Here is a 26,866-nt window from a genome sequence, read left to right as displayed (position 1 = left end):
TTTATTCACGAGTGGCTTCTGTTTGCTGGTGATGCGTGGCGTCTATTCACAGGCAAAGTAGTCTTTCAGCGGTGCGAACAGATGCCTGATGACGGGGACGCTCCAGGACCGGCCCAGGAGTTTCTGTCTGGCACCGCGACCCATGTTGGACACGTCTGTGTAGTGGACAGGGAAGCCAAAGATCCTGCAGGGTGACAAACACACAGCCACCATTACAGTCAGTGTCACAGTGGTGCTGAAGCAGGAGGACACGATGTACATTTCTATCATCCAAATAAATCACTCATACATTTGATTTTAAAAGTTCAAACGTTTGTCAGCATCATTAAATGTGTGTGTGTGTGTGTGTTTCCTGCTCACCTCTCCAGCTCAGTGCACCACAGTATGTCCTCCTTCCCGTTCATCAGGACAGGGAAGTGTTGATCCTTCCCTTGTTTGATGGAGTTGGAGCGGGTAGTGATGGTGCGCACCTTCCCAAACTATGAAACAACAAATACACAGTCAAACAAGTGCAACCAAGAAACCATTTTGCACACAAAAAACATGCGCCCTCATAACTGACTTTATTCTGTTTATATCAAACCTTTGCAACTCTGCCGTGGTCCAGACAGTCCTGCAGCTCCAGCTTGTCCATCCCAGAGGCACAAAGAGGCCTGAAACAGAGACGAGTAATCACATTTATATACTGTATATATCTGCTGTCGTATGCAAAACTCACACACAATATAAAACTGGTCTTTTGAGTAAATGACAGTAAGTTAGCCTTAGATGCTGTGTCGTAACATGTTGACCGCCACAGAAAAGTCACATAAACAATGTTAAGAGTTGAGGAGTCTGTTTTGTTTCTTTGAGAAATCAGAACTCAGATATGTTTCTGAGTTGAGTGTGTTTTCCTAACCTGTTCATGCCCGGCAGGTTTCCCCAGAAGTATCGGGCACGGTGAGCAGCAGAGACCTCGATAGCGTCAATCATCACTGGATTACACTGCAGAAAAAAAATAAATCATAAATGCAAGGCATTCAAAATGATCCTCAGGCACTTTCTGGTTTTTAATAATTCTTTCTTTCACAGGAAACCAAACGAATACCAGGGGATGAAAGGTGAAATCCCTCTATGCAGAAATTTAGTCTAACAACGAACATTATTTGTTTAAATGTAAATGGTTGCAGGGGTTAGGGCGTCTCTGGCTCATGTTTGGGATATTTACAGCTGTTGACACTCTGCAGTCCCTGTAACTCACCTCCAGGAAGCGTGAGATGTCCCTTTTGTCATTGACGCCCATGGCGACCACGTTCTCGAACATCCAGAAGAACGGCCGGTCCTCTCCTTCTTTGGGCTTGGCCTCGCTCAGCAGACGGTAAAACTCAAAGAACAGCCTCCCTGTACCTTCTGGAGCAACAAAACACCGTCAGAAACCCAAGAAAACATCACCAACCTGCAGCTCCAGTGCTTATAACCATCTCCCAGGGGTTCACCTAAACTCATTTATTACTTGGTTTCCAACAGACTTTAATTTTCAGGTTAAACCGGGGGGGTGGATTACTGCTCATCTCTTGGATACATTGGTGCCTTTAAATTAAGAGTAATTAACCAAAACAAACTTTAAATATGCCATATAAGTGTCACCAAACCCATTTGTATGATTAAATCCAAATTAAGCGTTAAAAACACATCACAGTCTCAGGTACTTACCATACAGGCCTTTCCTCGCAGGGTTGACGATGGACAGGTCGTTGCAGGGACTTCCTCCGATCACCAGGTCAAAAGGACCCCACTCCATCAGCTGAGAGAGACAAACAGCACCACCAAGTGTTACACTGAGGGAGCGACAGCTACTGCATGAATAAAACAACAAAATGACACTGGCACAAAAAACTGACTGATTAACAGATTTCCTGCGTTACGTGTATCTTCTACAACATTTACTTACAAAACAGTGAGATTTTAATACCAAGAATCATCCAATACTCAGGGTGACTACACTTTTTTATGTTTGCAGATGTTTCCTCACTAATGTTTAATGATTGGTGGGTGTATGCTCTCAATAACTCACTGGCTCTCACATCAAATGTGTTGCCAAAAGGAGCAACGTGATGATGAGGATAGAAAATTCACATTTCTGCTTCAATGAAGATGTAAACATCTTTAGGGCTGCAATTAACACTTACTTTCATTAATCTGCTGATTATTTTCAAGACTAAACAAATCAGAAAAACAGCAAATACTCATATTTAAGATGCTTGAACCAGTGAGTTTTGGGCATTTTAACTTTATTACTTTGACGATTATTCAATAAACTAAACAGGTGCTGATTCATTTTCTGTTGCCTGACTAATCAATGAATCCACTCAGCTCTAAATGTAATTTATCCATTTAACCAGCAACAGGCACAAGACTAATGATTTAACCCACCGTCTAAACTCCAACATCTGCTCACCCCTTTGTCCTCTTCAACCCTTTCACACCCACAAACCCATCCTTCCCCTTCTTTCCCTGAACACAAGAGTCCTTTTACAGCGGACAAAGAGGAAGGAGAGGAAAGAAAGAAAAAGGAATTAAGGAACAGAGAGAAAGAGAACAGGAGGTGGAGGTGGGGTGCTCTTAATCTCTTACATAACAGCTAATAGGGAGAAGGGACATGAACCCCTAAACACGCACACACACACACACACACACACACACACACACACACACACACACACACACACACACAGCGTGACTAACAAGTGAAAGACTTCCTGAGGGGATTTACAGAGGTTGAAGCTGCTCTTTGTCCTCCGCCCTGAACCACGTCACTGCAGCTGCCCGCCTCTGTTTGCTGTGTGTGTGTGTGTGTGTGTGTGTGTGTGTCATGTTATAATACAATCAGATTACTTAGATTGACTCTAATGTCTGTGACATAGCCTAGCTAGCTAGCATCCGTTTATAAACAACAACAATTTGTAGCTTTTCAGGCTGTTTGTACCCTTTTACCCCTTTTGACACCAGCATTTTATCAGTGAGGTTGCCAGGCAACCAGAGGAGATGCTGCACAGAAGTACTGGGCGGACAAACTGTTGTTCACCACAAAATAAAACTGTGCATCGTTGTTTTTAAATCTCTGTTTGTGTACGGATAAAAGACACAAGATGCTACTCGTTGATAAGTGAGTTTTAGAGAACTTTGAGGCTAGCTGTTACCCACCGTTTCCAGTCTTTATGCTAAGCTAGGCTAATCGCCTCCTGGCTCTAGCTCCAGACTTAACACTCAGACATGAGAGTGGGATCGCTACGAAAAAAGTAAGCATGTTTTCCACAATGGGACTTCTTTAATTTTGCACAATAAATATTCTGTGCAGGTATGATAATCTATAAGTAGTCAAAATATAGAGGCGTGCACCACAACCGTCCGTCTAACAGAGACACACAACTGAAACTGAGACGTGGAGCTGAAATAGAGAAACAAACAAAGGCCGCTCTGCTGACACATGAGCGCTTGAGGTGCGCTTGATTTAATCTCCCCTGACACCTGAGCAGCTTTCAAAGGTAATAAATCACTCAGACGTTGTTTGTGTTGAGATACGAGAGCCATTACATTTCCCCCAAAGCTTCACGAACACGCAGTCTTCTGATATACTTGTCAGTACATGAATTTCCTAAACCCTTTATATTTCAACCCGATTATAAACCATTTTACATTTGTTTGTGTTGAAGTGTCTCTTGCGACAGACACTTCAACGGTTTTCACTACAGTTTAGTTTTTCACACAAAGGAAAATACAAAGTGAAACCCAGATTTTCTTTCTTACGTTTTTCTTTGTGATGTCCCTGACATCATGGACGTACTGGATCTTTCCTTCATGTCTGACAACACCCACTGAGATGGAGTCCTCACACACCTCTGACGCCACGTACTGGTCCACCTTAAAACCCAGGTCCCTTAGAACCAGGTAGCCTGGAACCACAAACACACACACAGACACAGTTCTGTATGATGACCTGCTGCGTTTTAGGTGAATGAAACATCAGGACATCAGTACAAATACATGATTTCACTGAGTGTCTCTTTTCACACACACACACTCACACTCACCAGTGGCGATGCCGTCAAACAGGGAGAGGACTCTGATTGGTCGCCTCTGCTCTGCAGGGACTGCTGGGTAAATCTTTGGTTTCTCCTGGAAGAAAAACAGAAGAAGACAAATCATATTTTAGGCATCTAGGAGGCTCGTTCTTAACTAGGCAGAAGGTGGTTTCATGGTAAAATGCACCACATTACAAACAACACTTCTGAATGTGACATTATGATGCAATCCAATAAAGAAGAAAACTCTGAATAAACTACATTTCACTACAAATATTCAACTCCAAAGGTCTCACAAAGTGTTTTTTGCACGGCTGTTGTACTGGATAGCATTAGCTTGTTCAGGTGCAGTTTCAGTTTTTCTCATGTGACCTGACCCAGCTGCTCCTGGCAAGTGATCAAACAAAAATCAGTATTTCCTGAATTCTGCTTACATTCATTAATTAGCAGAGATTAGCATCTTTTTAATTATTCCCTGCAACCCCCCAGGCTGGAAACCACTGATACAGAGTATAAGTATATGTTTCTGACATCCCAGATCCTTAAACCATTGCCAGATTTTATACAAAACATCTTTAAAGAAACCAAAAGGGACTCACAAACTCCTGTCCGTTGTCGTTGGCGAAGAACTCCTGCAGCTTGAGGCTCCAGTCATGCCGCTGTTTCAGGACGCCGTACTGCAGCAGCGGCTGGCACATGTAGCATCGCCACGGGTCCAGATACCGAGCGTTGTTAGACGCTCCGGGATCAACCAGGATGTCCAGACAGTCCACGCAGAAACACCTGGAGGAGGAGGGAGGAGAGGGGAGGAGGTGAACGGACAGACAGACACCTCGGCGGAGAAGGAGGAGTTCATGTATTGTATGTACTGTGTGTGTGTGTGTGTGTGTGTGTGTGTGTCGGACCTGCAGCAGTTGGCGTTGCCGCAGAGCAGAACCTCTCGACCTCCGCAGCAAACGGTGCAGTACGACTGGTAACCGTCGTCATCGTACATGTAGGACATCTCCAGGTACACGTCCTGACCACACAGAGAAAAACAAAACACTTACTGACACGACTTCACACATCTGGCTTCAGAGAAACCCTCGAACACAACAGCACATCTGTTGACATTTAAAAAAAAAATCATCTTCAAACATACGAGCAGTTAAAAGCTGAATCTGGAGGAGCAGGAAGTGTTTAATAAACTTGTATAGTCATTTTCACAGTGAACATCAGGTATGTAACCCTTAACATGTGAGACCTGGTCCGTTCTGTTACTGTATTGTGTGTCTTTATGCTCGACTAAAAACAAAATAACTTCCTTTTTACTGGCTTGAAGCCAATCATATGCTCACCTGCTGATATTGTACAGGTGTGTGTGAGCGTGTGTGTGTGGTGGTGAATGTCATTATTCTGGGAGTCTGGCATTAATATCAGCCTCTGGAAACATAAACCATCATCCTCATCCTGTTTACACATCTCACAGCTCTCTGCCACTTCTCACTCACTGGCATTGTGTATATTGGGATTATGTGGATTTTGGATATCTGTTAATTGATGTTTTATATTTTTGCACTCTTTCCTGAGGCAGTTTCCCTCGGGTTGAATTAAGTTTTATCTTATGTTACCTTGCATGTTTGGCACAGGCCTCCTTCAAACAGCGGGTGGAAGGTTGCTGCTCTCATCTTTCCACAGGAGAGACAGAACTCTGCAAAAACACACCCACGGATCAATCAACAGTCGGAAAGGTCAAAGTGAAACGAGGCGGTGGATCATTCACAAATGAATTCACATTAGTGATTCACACACACAGTGAAGGTGTCAGTCTTTACCTTCTATACTTCTTTTATTCTTCAGAACTTCATTCACCATTTGTTCTGAGAGGAAAAGGAGGACAATGTTCAAAAGCATGAAACACATTGTGTTAATAAACACCCTCCTCTATATATACATACTGTATATAAAACTAATGATAATGAAACTAACAGAACAAACACCAAACACTTCATTTTAGTTTCTTTTTATATCTTCAACAAACAAAAAGCATTGAAACTAAAACCTGCATATCCCTGCAGCATTTTCAAGTCTTTAATAGTATTCATTAATAGTAATATTATTTTATCAGTCTAATGTCATCACCAAAATCTGAATGGAAACTGGGTCTCAAAAGGAAAAATGTCTCTATTTATACAATAATATTTATATCATTTTAAAAAGTAAGATCTTAATAATAATAATTGCACAAATTAAAATTCAAAATAAAATTGTATATCATAAATATATTTGATAACAGTAGTAATACAAATACACACAACATAACTCCAGTTCCAGCATTTACAGAGACCCTATTTAACTACATATAAATCCAGCGTCCAGCGAGTCTTTGACCTGTACCTCTGCTGTAGGACTCCTCGGGGGCCGCCTTGGTCTTACAGAGGCTGACTCTGGGCCGCTTCGCACTGGGGAAATACTCAGGCAGGGAAACATCGAGGACCTGGTGGTCCAGAGGGTTACTATCTGCAGGGGGACACAAACACGGATTATTTCCCAGCTAAATGGTGCGTTTGGAGGCAGAACACTTGCGGCTTTTTGTGACGAACAGCATACGACAGTCTGGTTTCTGCTGCCTTGCTCACCGGCGGTGTGCGTAGGTTTGAGTCCCTCCTCCCCTTTGGGCAGGAAGCCGCCGTTGGCCCAGTCCAGCATGGGTTTGACCTGGTCTTCTGGACTGTCGGACTCGCAGGGAGAAAACGTCTTCTCCGCCCGGATACTGGACATCTGTGAGAGGCAGAGACAAAGAGATGTGACAAAAATATTAATAATAAAATAGATGAAAGAGGAAGTAATCAGACCCTTTACTTCAGCACAAGTAGACAAAGCACACTGTGAAAAGACTCCATTATAATTAAATCCAAGCCAAACAGTTAGACCTCCTCCTGGTTTTCTAATCCTTTAAATACGGAGACGAGAGGTTGACAGGCAGAGAAGAAGAAGACAGAGGAAGTTGTTATCTTGAAGAGACGCTTGAGTGACAGTCAAGGGCCGAGTCGCCACAGAGGGATGACAGGATGCCGACGGGGCGAACGAGGCAGACAAAGCACAGTAGCCACAAGGAGAGAGAGAGAGAGAGAGAGAGAGAGAACAGCAGCATGAGGAGGCCTGCAGTCCGACTCACACATCTGTCTAACACACATGCAGACAAACATCTGTCTGCTGGTCGTCTTTAAGGAGACGGAAGAAAGAAAGAAAGAAGTATTTTCACCAGCCAACAAGTGAGGACGTCTGCCCGTCAGTCTGGTCCCACGTTTCTATTTTGCTCATGACGTGGAGGAAAGCTTGGACCTCATATATACTGTATGTTTTTTCACGGGATTTGGACAAAATGTCTAAAAACAACACACCTCACCACTGCTCATCCCAGTCGTTTCTAAATGATGGCGATTTAGTCGAGGGGGGTAAAAAAAATCTTGAAAAAAAATGCAATTTCTCTGTTTGATGTCTTTCTGTAAATTGGTGCGAAGACTTTTAAGAGTAAAACTATTTCAAAAGGTATCATTTGACTATTTAGGACAGCAGACCACACTTTCTAACAGACAGTACATGTAGTATCTGTGGTATTATCACATATTTACTGCAGTGTTTCCTGTCCGTCTCTCCTCCATCTTGTCATCCTGCCTGACGCTTGTTGGCTCTTATTTTATTGACGGGATGAGGTGGAGGAGATAGCGTGGAGGAATCCCTTTCAGACCCACATCTGTGTTTGTTTTACTTGACTACTGATGGTGTGAACATGCATAACTGCACTTCAAGTGAAGCAGCGTGTTCTTGGCAGGGAAAGCACCACCAGACCAGCTTTAAATCATGCTAGCACCTAGCATCTAGCTTATGTTGATTCATACTTTTCTGCCAATGTGATTTCAATCGATCAGAAGCTGATTCTTTTCTTTGACAGAAAACTGCTTAATTAATTTCAATAAGCTGCACCTGATACACGTTGACGCTTACCTCCAGTGCTTGGAAGATGGCCCTGCGGTAGGAGGCCAGCTTGGTGTAGGAGGCCTGGCTGAAGAACTTGGGGAAGGCGACGATGGAGTCCAGTTTGTCTGCTGAAACCTGGAGAGGAAAAAAAAAAGTGGCATCAGACAAAGAACGAGAGCTACAACTACTGTTTGGTTTCGCTCTCCATCCCTCCTTCAGTCTGCCTGTTTCTTCTTCCTTCCTCACCTCAGAGAACTTGCCGTCTCCAAACCACTGCAGCCACCTCATGCCGTGGCTGGCCTGCCGTTTGCCGGTGGCGCGCCACGTCACCACGATGCCGGGCCACCAGGAAAAGCCCTTGATCTTCCCCCAAACCAGCTCGCCGATGCCAAACCCCTTGTTGTCCTGGGCGGAGGGAGATTACAGAGGAGAGAGAGGATAAGGTCGCGGTACTTTGGACTATTTTACCAAAGCAACACATGTCGACATTAAGAAGGACATTAAGAAAAGGTTTGATTTAACATGATGAAACGGGAAACAAAAGGTTTGGGGGTGTAGAGGAGAGAGTAGAGCGATTCAAGAGTCAAGTTACGGATTTGACACTTTTCTTTCCCCGATACTGCAGAGGAGAGAAAACAGGACGCTTTGGCAGAAATGTCTTCTTGTCTTGATGAAGAGGAGGAAACATGAGTGGAGGGCGGAAAAGAGGAAGAATGAAGATAACGGAAAGATAGTTAATGATATTTGTATCATGCAAAAGCTGAAAACCCCTACTCCAGTTATAGAAAAGAAAATAGAAGAAAGAGAAGAAGAGGGAAAATGAAAATAACAGCCTGGAGTTTTCTGACTTTTGACCTCCATGTGGCAGAGAGACGAGCAGCAGCGAGTCTCCCTGCATGCATCAGGAGGTTTTAGAGTTTTACTCCACATCTTTAAAGCATCAGAACATAAAGTGAAAAGTGTTTGTCCACCTTGGCATCACTCTACACCTGTCTGAAAACACATAGTTTAGTAATAGCAGTGTTGTGTGTGTGCACTCTGATTTCCTTATTTGCTCAGGTGTTTCCTTTATTTCTGCTGTTAGCTTTGCACGTCAGTCTTTTTGTGGGCAGACCCTTCAAGAAAACATCCAGCCTCCCCGATAATACCATAATTGGCCCATTCTTCTTCCTTTTGAAAGTTACGTGTGCTTGTTTATGAGCAGGTGGGATTTCTATGCTTGCAAACAAATCCCAGTTGAGCCCAGGCCATGAGATCCTTCAGTCCGCCTTAAGAGAGAAAAGCCATTAGGCTTTGTAATGGAGTCTGACTCCATTAGAGGATGCTGCGCTCCGCCGAGTTCAGCCGGGCTCCAGTGAAAACACACAAAAACACAAGAGACGCATCAACGTACACAACAGCACACACACACGGTGAGATGGTGTGTATGTCTGAGTGTGTCTCCAAACACACACACACACACACACACACACACACACACACACACACACACACACACACACACACACACACACACACACACACACACACACACACACACACACACAGCGGCTCTGCTGTGCAGACTGGTGGTCATCATGACCTGAATGAAACTATTGATACAGAGCACAGCCCGACTCTGTGTGTGTGTGTGTGTGTGTGTGTGTGTGTGTGTGTGTGTGTGCGTGAGGCCACCTGCACTAACACAAGGCCAGGTGGAGGGGGTTCTGTGGTCAGTGAAGGGAGTTACCCGCCTCCTGCCAAACCTCCACTTCCTCTTTTTAAAATATTTAGCTGTCCGACTCTCCGTCTGTCCTCATCCTTAACTCTTCACACACTCAAGGTGTTTTTCTGATGTCTGTGAGTTAAATTCTGAACTTTTATAGAATATCTGACCAACCGTGCAAAGGAGAAAGACCATCGAGGCCTCGAACACTCCAAGTCCTTTACATTTACTGCATTCATTTCATAGCGGGCATGAGGACAGATCATCAGACGTCAGTCAGACCTAAATCCTGTCCAGGAACAACGTTGCTATGGCTACTGAGTTATTGCAGGATGCCTCAAACCCATGATGACGGGTCCTGTTATTTTTCTTTCTCCTCCATACACTCGTTTGTCAGTGATCACACACACACACACATCTTACATTGTACTCTGGCTGGATTTCGGAGCTGGATGAGGTGCTGGTGCTCTGGGCCGAGTCCTTGGAGTCCTGTTCCATCAGCTCCAGACGGGGGGCCTCGGGGACCCCGCCGGACACAACCACAGCTGCCCGAGGACCACCGCCACACTGACGGAGAGAGAGAGAGAGATAAACAGAGAGAGGTTTATTACACAGGAAAGTTTGTGCGAGAGGAAACAAGAGAGAAAGACGTTCTGCATGTTAACAGCAATAAAAACAATGTATTTATAAATGAACTGAGGTCAGAGGAAACAGCATGATGGTACACCAGCACCAACAATTATGCTGCATTTCTGTTCCCTCAGCCGTCATTATCCCCGTCATACCGATGTTAGGTGTGACACACACACACACACACACACACACACAAACGACCCATGTCAACGCTATAAATCACTGCGGCTTCACTTCGCAGGATTTTCAGTTAACGTGTCTAACCGGGACGTCAGCCCGGTTGAGTCAGTGTATGGACAGACAGAGAGGGAGTGAGTGTGTGAACGAGACTTTTTATCAAATGTAAAAACCCAAAGCGTAAAAACGCGTGAATGGAAACGGCAGGAATTTGAAATAAAAGGCAAAATATCACAAAAAGTTCTTAAGCTTTTATGGTGAGGTGGAAAAGTTTGTGTATCCATGGAGAGAATTTACTCTGAATTATTTTTTATACATAAGTAGTAAAACATATATGTGCTATAAAAACACTTTCATTTGCTGCCTTTTCTTTTTCAGAAGTGATGCAAAGCTCCTTATGATTTGCACGACCTGTGGAGGGAAACATGAGTATTTTTGGACTTCACTTCAGGATGTGGGGGGGGAGTAAAAACAAAGCTGAACTGACTCAACTGTCTGCTATGACTTTCCACTGGATTGCAAAACTGTGCACCAAAAACTACAGCAAGTGCTGAGGGTCAAAATGACACGTGGCTAGGCTTGTGTTTATCCTGGCATGTGGTGACAAGCAGGAGGGACAACAGCTGATTTAGATAGTTTTGCCTGAGGAAAGAGATTCAGATACAGAAGCACAAACAAGGAGAGGAACTAGCAGATTAAAATGTATTTTAGCAGCCAAATGGAAAACACACATGGTTCAATGTTTGTAATCATTACACATCTCTGCACGGGGCACAGAAACCTGCTGATGTGTGTGTGTGTTTACCAGTAACATGCTGTGCTCCTGTTTGCGGTTCTGTCGGCGAGGTTTGTTGTGTGTGCGCGGCGTCAGACCGGCCTGGAAGATGGTTCTGGGTCGAGGTGTCTGTCTCAAACCCAACTGAGACGCTCCTGAAGACTTGTCCTGGAAACACACACACACATAAACACACACTCAGTGGGCTGACTGTCACGTTCATGACGATTTATGAACACGCTTCCATGAAAGCACGTGTGTGGTCGTACCTCGCTGTAGGAGTCCCAGGTACTTTCTTCCTCCTCGGACTTCTTCCTGCCTCTCTTCCTGCTCCCCCCCGAACACTGGTTACCATCTGGGAAGAGACGCAGCAGGACACCAACAGAAGGTCAGACAGATGGCAGAAGAGAAATTCAATATTTTCACGAGACAAAGTGCAGACAGAAACTTCTTCTCTGTTGTTTTTCTGTCTGTAATGCAGCACACAAGAAACGAGGAGGCTGGAGTTTTAAGTTTCAGCCATGAAGGTGTTTGAATGAACAGTGTAGGAATCAGTTTATCCTCAACACACAGCCACTGTTACCTTGAGGGGAGGCAGCGTCTCCGTTCTGCTTGGGGCTGAAGGGGGAGGGCGGTTCGGCCGCGGTCAGGGGGCTGTTCTCATTGGTCAGCTCCACGCCGCTGTCGTTCTCTGATAGGCCCTCGGCCGGAGGCGTGTCTCCGTTCACCGGAGCCTGAGGAGGGAGGGAGAACAGCGTCAGGGACGGTGATCCATAAACGGCCAGCTGACCGAAGAGAGGCCCGACTTCAGATTGATTGATTGATGTGAGGAGGAGGAGGATGTTTGGGCCTTGTTATGGGCAAAATCACTGTTTTTAACTGTTCTCTCTCTCTCAGTGATTGTTTTAAATGGTTGTTAAATAGAGTTGCTAAGTGGGAGGAGAAATTTCAGACACCCCTGGATCTGAAAGTTTGTTTTCTGCACTGACGATGATAAGTGACACACAGCTGGAGCACCTCTGCAGCTTGGACGGACGTGAAACTCTCCCGGCTAAATCAGCAGTACAAAGGATGAACAACCGTTTGAGAAAACACGAAGTTCACTAATATTAAGTTACAAGTACAAACCTGCGTTCAGTGAGAAACCAAACAGCTTAAAACTTCCTGACTAAACTAAATATTTAACATTGTGAAATATACAGAATTATGCAGGAAACATTGAGCATCTTATTAAAACAAGAATTTGAAATGATTGCTCCTTTCGCAAACCACTCTATAGAAGCCAATGAAGAATAAAGACTTGAAGGATTATCAGTCAGAGACAAACAGGAAGTGTTGCCAGTGACAACACACCTGCACACAGGCTTCACCTGCCGGCCCCCCACAGCTGAGGGCGCTGACGTTGTGTTTGATGTGCTGGCTGCACACTCAGTACCTGAGAGAGAGAGCTGACATCAACGCTCAACATTCCCCAAAGCCTCAGATAAAGACCGCCAGCCGTCCACGATGCATGTGAAGCGAACACCGGAGCCACCGGCTGCACAGGTATGAAGCCTGTTGAGTCACGGCTCAGAGAGCTCAACACCCCAAATCTTATCCCCAAAGCGCAACAGATGACTCACTTTTGACAGCTTTCCAACTGGGTCACATGTTTCCAAAAACCTCTTGGGAAACTTCCAATATCCACGTGTTGGCTTATTGTAACAGCTAGCATGCACGTATTGCATATTGTACAGTATACTGTTAGTGCATCACTGACATCAGATACCAGGAATATTCACCACTGGATCACAGATATTTTAAGGAGTTCTGTCCATGAAATCCCATCTGACACAAAGCATTTTGTTCAAGCTGCGTCTTGCAAGTCTCACATGGAAAACACAAGGAAGCATGACGAACTTAAGCGTCGTGTTTTTCTGTTGACCAAACAAAAGCTATCACAACAGACCCGTTCTTGATAAGACAAATGATTTGAAACCTAAAGCTCCGGGGCATGAATGTCTTCTGCAGCGTGGAGCCAAACCCTCCCTTCCCTCCGGGCGCTGGATTCATTAATGAAACACATTCATGGCCCTGCTCTTGTAGAAGTCACAGAAAAGGTGCGAAGATTACAGGATCAAACACTAACCCTGCGGTGGAGCCAATATATTCAGATAAAGCAGCACGTCGGCGGCCGCCGGGCAGCACCTGACTCAACACAAACACTACGAGAAGCAAACAAGAACGACGACGCGGATGATGACTGAGTGAGGATACGCGCTGAGTCATCTGTTTGCCCGAGGGATCAGAGAGGTAAAGACAGATCGGGGCTTCATCACTCACCTCAACGCCGCCGCGTGAAACCGTGGCAACCGTGGTACTTGTGTGTTTAGGTAACACCTGGGAGATTTACACACGTGTGTGTTTGAATAAGTGCGCACAAGTGTGTGTTTGTGACGTACATCTGTGTGTGTGTGTGTGGGCGTAAGAGAGAAAGAGATCGCAGGTAACAACACACCAGCTCTCCGACATCGAGTGTTCAGAAAGCCAAACTCCATGCTAACACGTTAGCACACACCGTCTAAGTGATAGTTAAACCTCTTGTGTACGTTTGTGTGTTATTCCACTCTGGTTACCCATGATGCCACCCTGCAGTCACACCAGATGAACAGAAAAAGAAAAGGCTTAAATGAGCTATTTTATTTACTTTCACGCGTTCGTAGCTGTTTGTTAACAAGTGAAACCAGACGGAAACACACAGCTGCTGAATGTGAAATATGAATTAAAGGACAGGACGGTCAACTTCACTACGAGGACACAACTCTTCGGATGATGTATAGATATTAAATCATATTTCTAACTGCTGCTAAAACCACAACACAAAAGTTGTTTTAATTGATCTATAATTACACACGTTAAATAAATAAAACGGCTTCAGAGTAGTTTAACTAACACAGCGGTTTAACCCTGTTTCCACTCAACATAGATGAAATTAATATAAATCCTGTCAATCTAACCCAAGAAAAGGTTTCCAAATATGTGAAGTACCCTTTAAATAATGTTAGCCGGCATGCTACAAAAATAGCACTCAAGCTAACTGGACACAAGTCAATGTGGTGAGTAGCTGGAGGGAATGAATACGTGGGCGCTCACATGAAACCGTCTTTATTTTACAAATAATGTGGATTTGGTGCAAAAGAGACAAAGATGGAACGAAGCAGAGAGGAGGAGGAGGAGGAGGAGGAGGAGGAAGAGGAGGAGGGAGACGGAGCAGCTGTGTAACAGATGGAAAATTGTGAGATTGTGCTGACTTTTTAAGGCAAATCCCAGCTACGCGTATCTGAGGCTGTTTGTGATTGCTAAACGTCGTAAAACCCGGCGGAATGCGTGTGGTGTGTGAGTGTGTTTGCGATGCCAAATTTCCCCTATAACAAATGAACTCAGTGAACTCGTGTGTGCCAAGATGGCTGCGAGTCAGAACTGCTGACAGCAACACGGAGGGGGAGAGAAACTGAGCGGGGGGGGGGTCAGCGGGGTCAACCAAGAACATTAAGAATGATCTTCAAGAGACCACAGACATTAAAACGGCGCGGAGCTCGTGACAGCAGTCTTTAAGATGCAGCACCCCGTCGTGGACTAAAGACCCGGTCAAGGAGAAAATCTGACCTGACGGCCGCTCGAGACCAAAGGTCCGGGAGTCACAAAAATCATTAGGGACCATCTCCAGAGGGCCATAAATACGTAAAGAAAAATGTACTGCAATCTGGCAAGTAGTTAAGAGTTTACAAAGTGAGATACACTGACCAACACCACCACTAACGGAGCTGCTGCTGGAGACCCCTCAGTTAATATTTTAAAATATTTATTTCATCTTCAAACATGAATGAATCCGTTCTTTTGTCCAAAATACAAAGATGTTCAATTTACTTTGACACAAAACAGAGAAATGCAGCGAATCTTTACATCTGAGAAGCTTTGATAATTGACTATGAACATTATTGTTGAATAAGTTCGGGTCGCCTTATCGATTCACTGTTTTCAAAACCGTCACTTTTGGAAGCAGAAATCTTCATTTTCAATAAATAAATAATTTCAGTAATTCATCTTAAATTCAGATGAAATTCTGTTAATTGTTAATTTCCTTTTGTTTTCACATGAACAGACGTTAGAACACACAGCATTAAGTGCCTCTTGCATTACATCAGAGTATTAAACTAATGTTATCTACTGTACGTCAGCTGAGTTGGACGCATCAGGAATCAAACCAGCGACCTCTCGACGACAACAAGCCTCCTCTATCCAACCGTGAACTCAACAAACCGTGAACGCTGAGAGTGTGTCGTCTATTTCGGGAGTGGAGGACAGACAGCAGAGAGAGACTAAGTGTGAAAATGAAAAGGAGTGTGGGGGCTTCAGGAGGTGGGCGGAGGTGAGGAGCGAGCGATGAAAGAGGCAAAGAGCAGCAGAGGGAGGAACAGCTGCTGGAAGAGCCGCCACAGATGTTTGTACTGCATTACAACTGAAGTGTAAAGTAAGAGTCTGTCCATCTGTCCAGAGAGCTGCAGAGTGTCCCCGTCTCCGACACAACACGGGTTTGAAAGGAAGGCTGCTCATTTCGTTTTATTCACGTGTACAATTATTTATCAAATTGTTCTGATGTCAAAAAGCTTAAATCCTGGTGAAAATCGGTGCAGTCTATGCGTTGCTTTCCAGTCCATAAAAGCTGGACATGTGTCTCTTCATAAGCCTAAAATTATATTATATATTAACAATCTGCAGCACAGCTGCACGTTGCACGCTCCTATAACACATCTAAACATCTAATCTGATAGAAGTGCAGACACACGGACCTTGAGGCTCATTTCAGCGACTTCCTGTTTTAGTTACACACATTGACACCTGACAGCTGCCCAGCAAAAGACTTGTACTGATAATGACTCTGCTGGGAGGGGAGGGGGGGGGGGGGGGGTTCCCCTGCTGATGTCTGCACTGCAGTGACCACAAACAGTCCAAAGGTGCAGGGGGACAAGAAAAGATGCTTCTGCAGGACAACGTGGGACAGATAATGTAGATATCATGTGTCTCCCTTCATCAGCAGCATCACCATCCTGCTGATAATGTTATAAATAAAGGAAGAACAACTCATCTCATGTTCCGTTTCTAGGAATAGTCGGTTTGTTGATCTGTTGTTTGGTCCTTCTGATTTCAGGCGTGCCCCCCCCCCCCCCCCTTTGATTGACAGGTAAATCTAACCAAGTGCACTCCAGTGAAAGAGAGTCTCACACAGCTGCTGAAAGAAAGCCAAAGACAACAAGACGGAGCGCTTCATCTTTTGCTCGTCCTCTTGTTGGCTCCAGGCACAAATCTGCTTCTGGCAACGTTTTGACTCACAAGTTAAATTATAAGCGACTGAACACGACAATTAAAATGCGGGACGTTGTCTTGACATGAAGCACGAAGGGTCGTAATTCTGTGTGCTGCCTGATCAGGTGGTTGTTGTCTTATTTACAGCATCTTTGTAAAATGGATCAGAAGTTCAAATCAAGGAACTTTAGGAACTTTGGTGACGCAGGACAATCGAGCTCAGGGTATTTGGAGATTTTCTTTCTGGAATTGAATGAACGCAGACTCCTCCTGGCCAACACATACGATCTGTTAGGAACCTGACGGAGTAGTGACAGAAGAGGGAGGTCGCACACATTCACACCTGGGAGCTGATCATTACCACAGCTGGGTGTATACAGCTGTTCACTGACTCTCTGGTCTACTTTGCATCTTCAGGTTTTTACACGACCCATAACTCACAACGTCCTCTGAGCTGCAAACAGACAAGACATAAAGACAGACAAGCACACACCTCCGGGCGTCTCCACCTGTCCGCCTCCCACAATGTCCCTCTGCTTCAAAAGATCTCATGTTCCCCTCCTCCTGTACATTCTGCCTCTGTCTTTACTCACTATGACATATGGCCGAAACCCGTCTGGAAATACATTCATATAGTTTGAGGTGGTTTGTGATGGTTTACACGCTTAGATTTTTGAGTAGATTACAACATATCTGTCTGTTTTACTGACACAAATCATCTATTTATTTATTGTGTGAAAGACAGCATTAAAGGAAAAGGTCGACATTTTGGGAACTATGCTAAAAAAATATGCATGTGCTTTTTTTCTTTGTTTTTTTGTACGCTTTAAACAAACAAGTTATAACATGTTAATCAGTCTGCTTTGGAGCTGCTGGTAGGTGGATTTTGTTCCAGTCTAACTGTTTCCCCCTGTGTCCAGTCTTTGTGCTAAGCTAAGCTAACCGGCTGCAGTACAACGACTTCAGACACGTTTATAAAAAGTCCGGAGACTGGATCCATTTCTCTCTTTCAATCATTAAGTGATTAGCAAAGAACTGTAGCAACTACGTCTCACATAAGGCTTCATTCTATTTGTTTCCAACCAGACTGATGTCAACAAACTGAACTTTATCATTTACAACAACAGAAAATCCACTTAAAATTCACTTTGGACTGTCGGACAGCAGAAACAAAACCCTCTTGTCCCCCGTCTCTTTCTAACTCCCCCCCAGTTTCTTGTTACCCCTCCTCTCTTATTTTCTCCTTTCAACTCATTTTGTTTAAATCCTTACTCCTCTCTCCCCCCCCTCTCTCTCGGAGCGGGTCGGCTTTTCTAAAAGATGAGTGGAAAACGCAGAGAAAAGGAGCCGAGATGGAGGCTTTGTGGCCGCAAATTCTTGGAGCGTAAAAAAGCTGAAAAACGCAAACGCACAGAAACCTGCTAAAATAAGTTGTTGGTTTCAAACTTCCTTCACATCCTGAGTCTTGGAAGCATTGTACCCCCCCCACCCTCTTCTAAGGTATTGCCAGCTTGAGAGCGTCAGTTACATTCGTTGTTGTGTGAAATGTTTAATTGCATCTAGTTTCAGAAAATGATGCCAGGTAGCTGTATACACTATCATCATTATCCTCCATTAACCTGCCTTCCTGGATATCCATCACCCCCCCCTCCTCCTCCTCTTTGCTGCTGGCAGACATGAACATGCCCAATGAAGCATTTAAGTAGCACAAATGATCCCTTTCTCCCCCCTCTGCCTCCCTTTTTGCACTCTTTTATAATACAAAATACTGCCACTACTACTATTTCTATCACCACTCCTACTGTGTGGAACATGTGCCCATCCAGCTCATGCATGCTGCTCTCTATGTGTGTGTGTGTGTGTGTGTTAAAGCAGTGTGTGAAGCCCAATGCTGTGTGGATTTTGCCGACCTACGTCACACACACACATTCCACAGTGAGCAACAGTCTGCCCTGCGGCGCTCTGACGGCGCTGTCAAAACATCTTAGCAGAGCCTAAATGATTAGAAACTCAGGGCTATGGCTAACATCTGAACAGGTCTGTTCCAAGACACTGCGTGCACTAAACCATCACCTGGGGGGTTGGGTGGGTCGGGGAGAGGGTTTAAGGCTCTGAGAGTGTTATCTTTTCTTCACAAAGAACTGCGCAATAAAAAAAACGCCACAATTTGTTGTAAATTTGTATCTCCGGTCATTTTGTCCGATATGCTGCAGGCCTCAGCGGTAGTTCAGAGTGTGGGACCAGGCCTCCAATGTAATATTCATTTCTAACCCCGTCCTCTTCGATCATTTCTGCCATGTTTGAGATTTTTTAAAGTTACACAACTCAAAGACAAAATCAACTTTTCTTCCACCTTTTCGACAGTGAAATCAGTGCAGTCGAATCCTCCGACCACCTTAAAGGAGCCTGCGGAGTTTTGTCGTTTATATGAGCGGCCCCCGTTTTGTTTGATATTGTTCCACAGGTGGCGGTACTGTGCCAAAATATGTAGCAGTGCACTAACAAAGACAGGGAAGAAGAAGACTGGTGAGTAACGCTGAATGTAAACATAACTTTTGTTTGTTTACAAGAAACGTGCACAGGGTCCCTTTATCCTGAACCCAACCGTGTCCCTGGCCCCAACCATTAATCTCGGCTACACCTAACCATAACAGAGCCTAAGACCCGAGTCCAACCATTAACGATGACGCCATGATACTTTCGAGTGTCTAATCAGCCTCACATGTGGTCTGGGAGACGGGATGATCAGTATTTCTTCAGTGGCCTGAATCTAAATGTAATCTAACCTAAGAAGGGGGCATTTGGGCGATGACTGAAGGCATCGGGACTGTAAAGTTCATGTCAAGCTGCAGTCAGACCAAAGTTTTATTTTCTTCTGCTGACACCGTCTCTCACATTCAGGCTGTGTTTCCTCTTTCTGCCCTCAGGCTGCTGCTGCTGAAACTAAGAATGTGTGTTCGTCTAACCAACTCAGGCCTGGATTTATGTCTGACCCCAAACCACCCTGGAGGCTAAACACCTTTCTGCGAGTCCAAACTTTTAAACTAAACCGCTAAGCCCGATCTAAAACACTGCTTCTGATTGGACAGACACAAACCAGAGAGTGAGAAAGGGGCTCAGCCAAACTCTGTTAGTTCGAACTTTAGTTGCTTAAAATGCCTGAAAGCTAAACCTAAATAAATGTTTTGTAAAGATAATGGAAGTGTAAAACTACATCGAGAGCCCTTTAGTGGGAGGACAGGATGTCTCAGGAATGTGGGAGAGTAGAGGGACGAAAAGTCTCCACAATGATCCAGCTGATTATTGACCATATCAACTACTGACTGTTGTCTTCTGCTGACGTCTCCGTTGGCTGTGCTGGAGCTTTCGGTCACATCACATGATCTTTATCAGGAGATGAAGTTGAGCCAGTCGTGTCCTCCACGTTGGCTTTAAATTTCAAGTGATATGATCGAAAGCTCCAGAGCAGCTAAACACTACTCATGACAAGGATCTCCTGACAACACAGGAAGTGTTCTGGATGAAGTGGCCCACCGGATCATGTCACTTTTAAGTGCAAACGTTAGCGCAGGATCTGAAAAGCGATAAGTAATTTCAAGCTGTCTAAACTTGAGGAGGACACCTCCAGACTCCGGTCTCCGTGTCACACATGACGAGACGGCGGCTAAACCGGTTAACATGGAGACGAGCAAACAATAAACAGAGCGGAGGGATTAAAGCTGTGAAGACTTTGAAGAAGAAAATGAAGACAGACGGAGAGAAAGAGAGGAGATGGTGAGAGAACAAATGAGAGAAGAAAAGAAAAGCAGATGGCGGAGGGAAGGAAACGGCCCCCTCAGACGGAGTGATATACGAGACTGAAAAAGAGGAAGAAGTAGTAACGGACGGCAGGAGTGTGTGTGTGTGTGTGCAACTTATGAAAGTGTGAGGGCGAAAGAGTGTGTGTACAGATTGTGAAAGTTTGAGTGTGTGTGTGTGTGTGTCTTTTCTCCTCTAAATACTTGAAGTGAAACCATTTTCAGAGAATATAAAGAGGCTAGTGTGCTGCGCTAACGTCCTCCATCCTTCTTTCCTTCCTCCGTCCTCGTCTCCTCTCCTTCCTCCATCCTTCTATCTATCCCGCATGTTCCACTTCCTACTTGCGTAGATGCAGCTGTGGTGTGTGTGTGTGTGTGTGTGTGTGTGTGTTGCTCATGCATGCACCCTCACAGCCAACATGCATTCTCAATTAGACCCATATAACATGCTGGCCACAGAGCTGGCTCAGAGAGGGTTCCGGGGAGTGGTTTTGTGTGTGTGTGTGTGTGTGTGTGTGTGTGTGTGTGGGGGTGTGTGTGTGTGTGGGTGTTAATGAGGCGACTGTGTTTTTTGTAAATGATTTGGCTTTAACTCTTATTTCCACACACACACACACACACACAAAGGAAAAAGGTACACTGTGACCTCTCCTGGCTGTGTGTGTGTGTGTGTGTGTGTGTGTGTGTGTGTGTGTGTGTGTGAGACTCACAGTGGCGGTCATGTTGTTGCTCTCCTCCATGATCGCTGCAGAGTATTTGTTGGAAGGCATCGCTGTCGCGGTCGACTGGTCCAGTGTCTGTCCTGACTCCTTTTCAAACCTGGACGAGACACAAACCAGGAACCAGTCAGAAACAATTAAACTGCCGTTTGAAAATGATCCACAGTCAATATCACAGCATCGTCTTGAATCTCGCAAATTTAACAACGTAGTGAGCGGGATTCTGCTTGGAGATCAGAACCAATACCAGGACCAAGACACGAGATCTGAAGGGAAGAACCGCTGTAACATCTGCTTATTTGAAAATGTATCTCTATATATAATCATATAAATATACATATATTCAGCAAAGAATATGGATTAAAGATGGACTCGGCTATATAGAGATGATATACTGAGGCACGTTTCTAGTGTTATGAATGAAAAACCATCTACATGAAAACACACCAGAAGAAGAGCAGGACTGTGGCTCAATACTCGACGATTCCTCAGACCGTGACTTCACATTCAATGACAACGTTTTTTTTGGTTACAGTAAAAGAAAAAGAGACTACTTCCTGAATATTCACTGAAAATGAACCCCAATCGTGAGGCGCAGAATCGTCCGATGTCCAGAAACCTCCCAGCTAACTCTCAGGAGCTGATTCAAAGTGAGGCCGCTCCAAAAGTCAATCATCAATTACAGTTCTGACGCCGAGTTTGGCTTCTCAGAATAAGAACATTCTTTCACACCAGCATGTTTGTGTTGAACGGTGAGTTCACAGGCAGCAGAGAAAGAACAGTATCCAGTTGAGCACAAGGAAGAGAGTCATTCAGTCAAGTCAACTCCTGAACGTTTCACTGCACAACAATTCAAACTGGGCTTCCTTAAATGTGTATAAAATATCTCTCTAGTCTCCACTAATTACTGTTGTGTGTTGTGTGAGTGTAGTGTATGATTTCTCCAGATTTAAAGATGTGAAATCTGACCATCTTTAACAGATACTTAATCCCAGATTTCTTTCTGAAGGAAATAATCACACAGCTTTGTGACTGCTGCTCGGAAACACAGAGAAGAAGAAGAAGAAGAAGAAGAAGAAGAAGAAGAAGAAGAGGTGGAAAAAAGAGAGACAGGGCCGGGACAGGAGAGGACAACGCTGGCCTCTCCAGTTCTCCATGACTGAGCAGATCTGACATGTCCATACAAACCTGAGGTAAACAGATACACCGGCCTGTCAGGGTGTGTGTGTGTGTGTGTGTGTGTGAACAAAATGAGGCAGTGTGTATGCGTTTGTACATGCATTATGTATGTTACTGCATTCTTTTATTGCAGTGTGTGACTGTACATTCTTTTGAGCCTCCATGCTGGTGCTCATAAATACATATTTTAATGTGGATTTAAGTGTGTGTGTTTCAAAGAGGCGGGGTGTCGATAGCTCTGTCAGACAAGCTTGTACAGAGAGACCGGCAGACCTCAGGTCAGTCTGTCTGTTAGTTTGAAGACGCATAGAAACGAAATCAAATAATAACACGAAGAAAAGCAGTTTTAAAAAACACACGAAGGAGAAAAAGATTAGCGACGCCTGTTTGTTCCGTTGACCAGAGCTCTGTTTCACTGCTCACACTGTGTGAGAGACGTCACGATAGCATTATAAATGTGTACATATACGCTTGACTTGCCTGTAACACAAATAATGCTGAAACTATTGATCCATTAATCGACCGATTTAAAAATTAATTGGCAGCCATTTTGTCATTTATCAAAGAAAAAATGTTCAAAAATATTCTGGTTGCAGTTTCTCAAACGTGGGATTGTTGCTTTTCCCTGTTATAAATCTTTGTAAACGGTTTGAATTTGGGTTCGTATCAGACAAAAGACGTCAGATTGGGTGTTTTTGCTACATTACCTGCAGGTCTAAACACAAACTCACAGCATTCAGCATTAGAAAATCCACTGATGGGGAGGCTCTGAATGATGATTGGCTCCCAAAGTGGTTGACAGATTAGATTTCACTGTTTTCGAGTGATACATAAAATAAATATCTTGTCATCATAAGGAGGTCTGTGGCTGTTCTGTTCTCTGTTAAACTCTTTCTGACACATTTTGGGGTTTTAAGAGATTTTCCTTTCAATAAATGTTCAGACTCACAACAACCAGAATCCTCGGGTGTGTGTATATAAGTACATGCATACGTACTACCTGTGTGGTGTGTGTGTATATAAGTACATGCATACGTACTACCTGTGTGGTGTGTGTGTATATTTGGACTGCACACAAAAGAGTGAGACCTCCAGGTGCATCCTGCACACACACACACACACACACACACACACAGCCTTTCCATTAGTTCCATCAGACGCCTCACCCAGCACTTACCCCACCCTTAAAGGATAAGTTTGGGTTTTGCCCCCACAATGTGAACACAGACACACACGTTGGCGGCGGGAGCGAGGCGGCCGTGTCGCTCGGTGCGAGTCAGTGCGCGCAGAGGTCGGTAAACCGTCTCTGAATGTTAATCAGAGCGGGACTCTCCCTTCAGAGGTGAGAGGGTTCATCACTCAAACAGGATGCTGACGCCTTTGACCTTTCACCTACACACAACCAGCACATCAGCCAGGTACCTGCTGGCTGTCTGTTTCTCTGCTTTAGCTTCAGGCGTGGATTAGTTGGACACGTGTAGCTCAGGTGAGGAAGGCTGAAAACCCACCTCTTCAGACTGCTGTCAGCACTTTGTCTGGTTTCTTGTTCTGTAGCTCTGAACAAGACTTTAGTTCTTCTTTTGAAAGAATCGAGATCCTCCTCCTGTGTGGTTTGGATGCACGTGTTGCTGTAAATCTCTTTGGACAACAGCGAATGAGATGTAAGTGTGTAATTAAGCATCAGAGGCTTCACTCATCAGACTGTGATTCATCCAAGTCATCATCATCATCATCATCCTCCTCCTGCATGAAGGTGTTCAGGACAGCGTCTCTGCAGAAACACGTTTCAGCTTTTAGGAACAGAGAGAGGTGGAAGCCAGAATAAATTAGAAGAACTGAGGAAGGATGGAGGGCAGAGAGTGAGGGGCCCACGGAAAGGGGACACGGAGGACAAGGGGGGGGGGGGGGGGGGTGTTCACATCAAAGTTGTGTATGGTGGCGAGAGATTAGGGACCGCATTGCAAGAGGGGATTGTTCGCTCCCCAAAGGGTATGAGCATGAATGTGTGTGTGTGTGTGTTAAAGGGGGGGGGGGGGGGTCAGCTCCTCAGGGTCTCTCTCTGGGGGCTGCATTCCTTGTCTGTCATGTACTTTATGGCCCCTTCCAGCTCCGATGGAGTCCTACACTTTATACATTGTCTACTTTGTCGCCTGTTGTACAGACTGGACTCATACAGAACATCATCCACTCAGCCGCCCAAACACCAGAACTATAAACACAACTAGACCAGAGATCATTTATTACAAGCAGCAGAATAATGTGTTATGAATCAGCCCTCCGTTCATTCTACTGTTAGAGTCACTGCAGCATAGTCTTCCTCACATGGGGTTCAGTAGCAGTAAGAGCTGCGTTTGGTACCAGCTGAGAGAGAGAGAGAGACGTCCTCACAGATCCGAGTTCAGCCGGTTCAAGATGATTCAAAAACGTCTCCGGAAGACAACTTGGCTTCTGACTTTACTTTGACACGCGAGTAATTAGAAGATTACAGCGTGAAATACGTCCAGCCATAAATAAAAAGACATCAAACTAAATGTGGTGAACCACAGAAACTCTGTTAATCACAGCCTCTGGGTCTTTTCTATAACTTTAACTAACTTCACTGAACTCGTGTTATTACCTCAATGTCTTTAACTTTAACTATCTATGAACAAATGTAACCACAACATGGAGCTGTCCCCCCTCACTGGTAAAATGCATCTCCGCACTTACATTCCCACCAGTACGCCCCCGTCAGGACCAGTCCATCCAGTCTGCACGAGGGATGGTGAGGTGTGATCTGGAACTTGATCAATAACTGTCATCATCTTATCAGAACCACTGACTCATGTGCTTCATAATAATAATAATGTGGTGACAGATCTGATCCCCTCTGGATTAATCTAAAGCAACAACCAAAAACTCATCACAAACACTGTCAAAACCTGAATGAAGGTAAGATGTTAAAATATACAAAAGGCCATCAGGGAGTGTCTTCATGTATGAATATCCAGCGAACCCGGACACCAAGTGCAGGGGGCGTCCTGCGGTTTATAAAAAGGGACGTAAAGTACCACAAAGACAAATGTCTCACTGCAAAAAACAAGTCATTCAGTCCCAAAGTCTTATGTTCTTGAAAGATTTAGAAAAAGGCCAATGAGTTTTTGTCTGTTTCCGATACAAGTGAGCGATCAGTTTCAACCATTTGTTCCGGGTCTGTTGTAAACTGACTATCTTTCACTTATCTGTTACTTTATGCAGTAAATGATTAATAATCTAGATGAACTGACGATGAAAAAGACTCGCAGCCCTCGTCCTGATACCGACACTGAGATGTGTTGAAGGCTGAATCTCTTACATATTTATAAATATACTCAGGTCTTTGGAGCTTTTTTTGGGTTTCCACCACTAAATGCTATGAAAATGCATTGAAGTGTGCTCGTGCTGGCGGGTAAAATGACTCAACCACCTGAATAAAGTCAAACTGTGTCATTCACTTCCCAAACGACTCCTCCCCTCCACGTTCTGCCTTCTGTCTGCACTTTCTAATGAAGCCCAACGTGAATGAGAATCATTTCTATTTGATAGATTTGCTCCAGCCTGTCTCACACCGACAGCTCTCCAATAAACCCACCGAAGTGGCCAGAGAGCAATAAACCGGTGAAGCTCCACATGTTCGGTACGAAACACCGGAGCGCGTCCACAACCAGGAAACCAGTCCAGAAACCCAACAACTCGGGCGGTTAAACCAGGTGTAGCACCGCTGCACGGCTACCCCTGCAGGAGCACCACGGGGCCTTTTAAATAACAAGAAATCCGTGTTCGGTCACTTCCCGGCAGCTTGGAGTCGTAATAACGAGCCTGTAGCGCGAGATCAGAGGAAGCACGACGCACCGCTTTCAACCGGAGTCTTTGCAGAAACACCCGCTGCATGATAACAAGACATAAAGTGCCAAAAAGTACTTTCAACTGTGTTCAGCAGGAGAGGCGCTCTGTGACCCCCAACTGTGCGTTCAACCAGATAAAGCGGGTCCCGGTCGAGTCCCTGTGAGCTGGGAATCATTATGATGATGTTGATGAGGTTTAGTCTGAACCAGTTGTCTCACGGTAACTGGGTGCAAGATGAGATGCAGCACAGACACCCCGCACACCGCGAGCCTGGCCCCGCACAGACACCCCGCACAGACACCCCGCACACACACACACTCACACGTTCCTCTCAGGAGCGCCTTCACTGTTCGCTCGGTACGTGTCTGCAATAAACCCTGTTAACCGCCCTCCCCACGGTGAAACACTTACATGACCATCCACGCTTCTTGCACTCATCCACGGCAGGAAAACGAGGAGGGGGGTGGGGGTGGGGGGTGCGTGATGTCGTCTGGAGTCAAACTCGAGGGAAAAGTTTTTTAAAAGAGTTGAAAAGTCAGCTTTGAACTTGAGCTCGAGCCAGCAGTCGGTCTAGTCCTCTCGCAGGAGTCGGTCTGTGTGCGTGAGCATGCTGCTGCAGATCTGTCTGTCTCTCTGCCTGTCTGTCTCTCTGC

At 44.9% G+C, this 26,866-nt stretch overlaps 1 protein-coding gene across 1 annotated transcript; it reads right to left on the bottom strand.

Annotated features, from left to right (window-relative positions):
• dnmt3bb.1 (DNA (cytosine-5-)-methyltransferase 3 beta, duplicate b.1) lies at positions 1–26,641 on the bottom strand. Its single transcript, XM_070910790.1, has 22 exons — positions 26,625–26,641; positions 21,162–21,270; positions 11,895–12,045; positions 11,581–11,666; positions 11,342–11,479; positions 10,150–10,293; positions 8,268–8,426; positions 8,049–8,156; positions 6,680–6,821; positions 6,438–6,560; positions 5,876–5,920; positions 5,672–5,751; positions 4,967–5,079; positions 4,661–4,844; positions 4,071–4,155; positions 3,787–3,932; positions 1,693–1,783; positions 1,241–1,389; positions 899–984; positions 584–653; positions 361–479; positions 1–184 (listed from the first exon to the last, which is right to left on the bottom strand). Exons 1-22 carry the CDS (start codon positions 26,630–26,632, stop codon positions 43–45), a joined length of 2,478 nt encoding a protein of 825 aa, XP_070766891.1. The 5' UTR covers positions 26,633–26,641; the 3' UTR covers positions 1–42.
• Positions 26,642–26,866: the final 225 nt, after the last annotated feature.

This window comes from Enoplosus armatus, chromosome 8, assembly GCF_043641665.1.
Source record: "Enoplosus armatus isolate fEnoArm2 chromosome 8, fEnoArm2.hap1, whole genome shotgun sequence".
Classification (NCBI taxonomy): domain Eukaryota; kingdom Metazoa; phylum Chordata; class Actinopteri; order Centrarchiformes; family Enoplosidae; genus Enoplosus; species Enoplosus armatus.
This window is presented reverse-complemented; position numbering and strand designations above follow the sequence as displayed.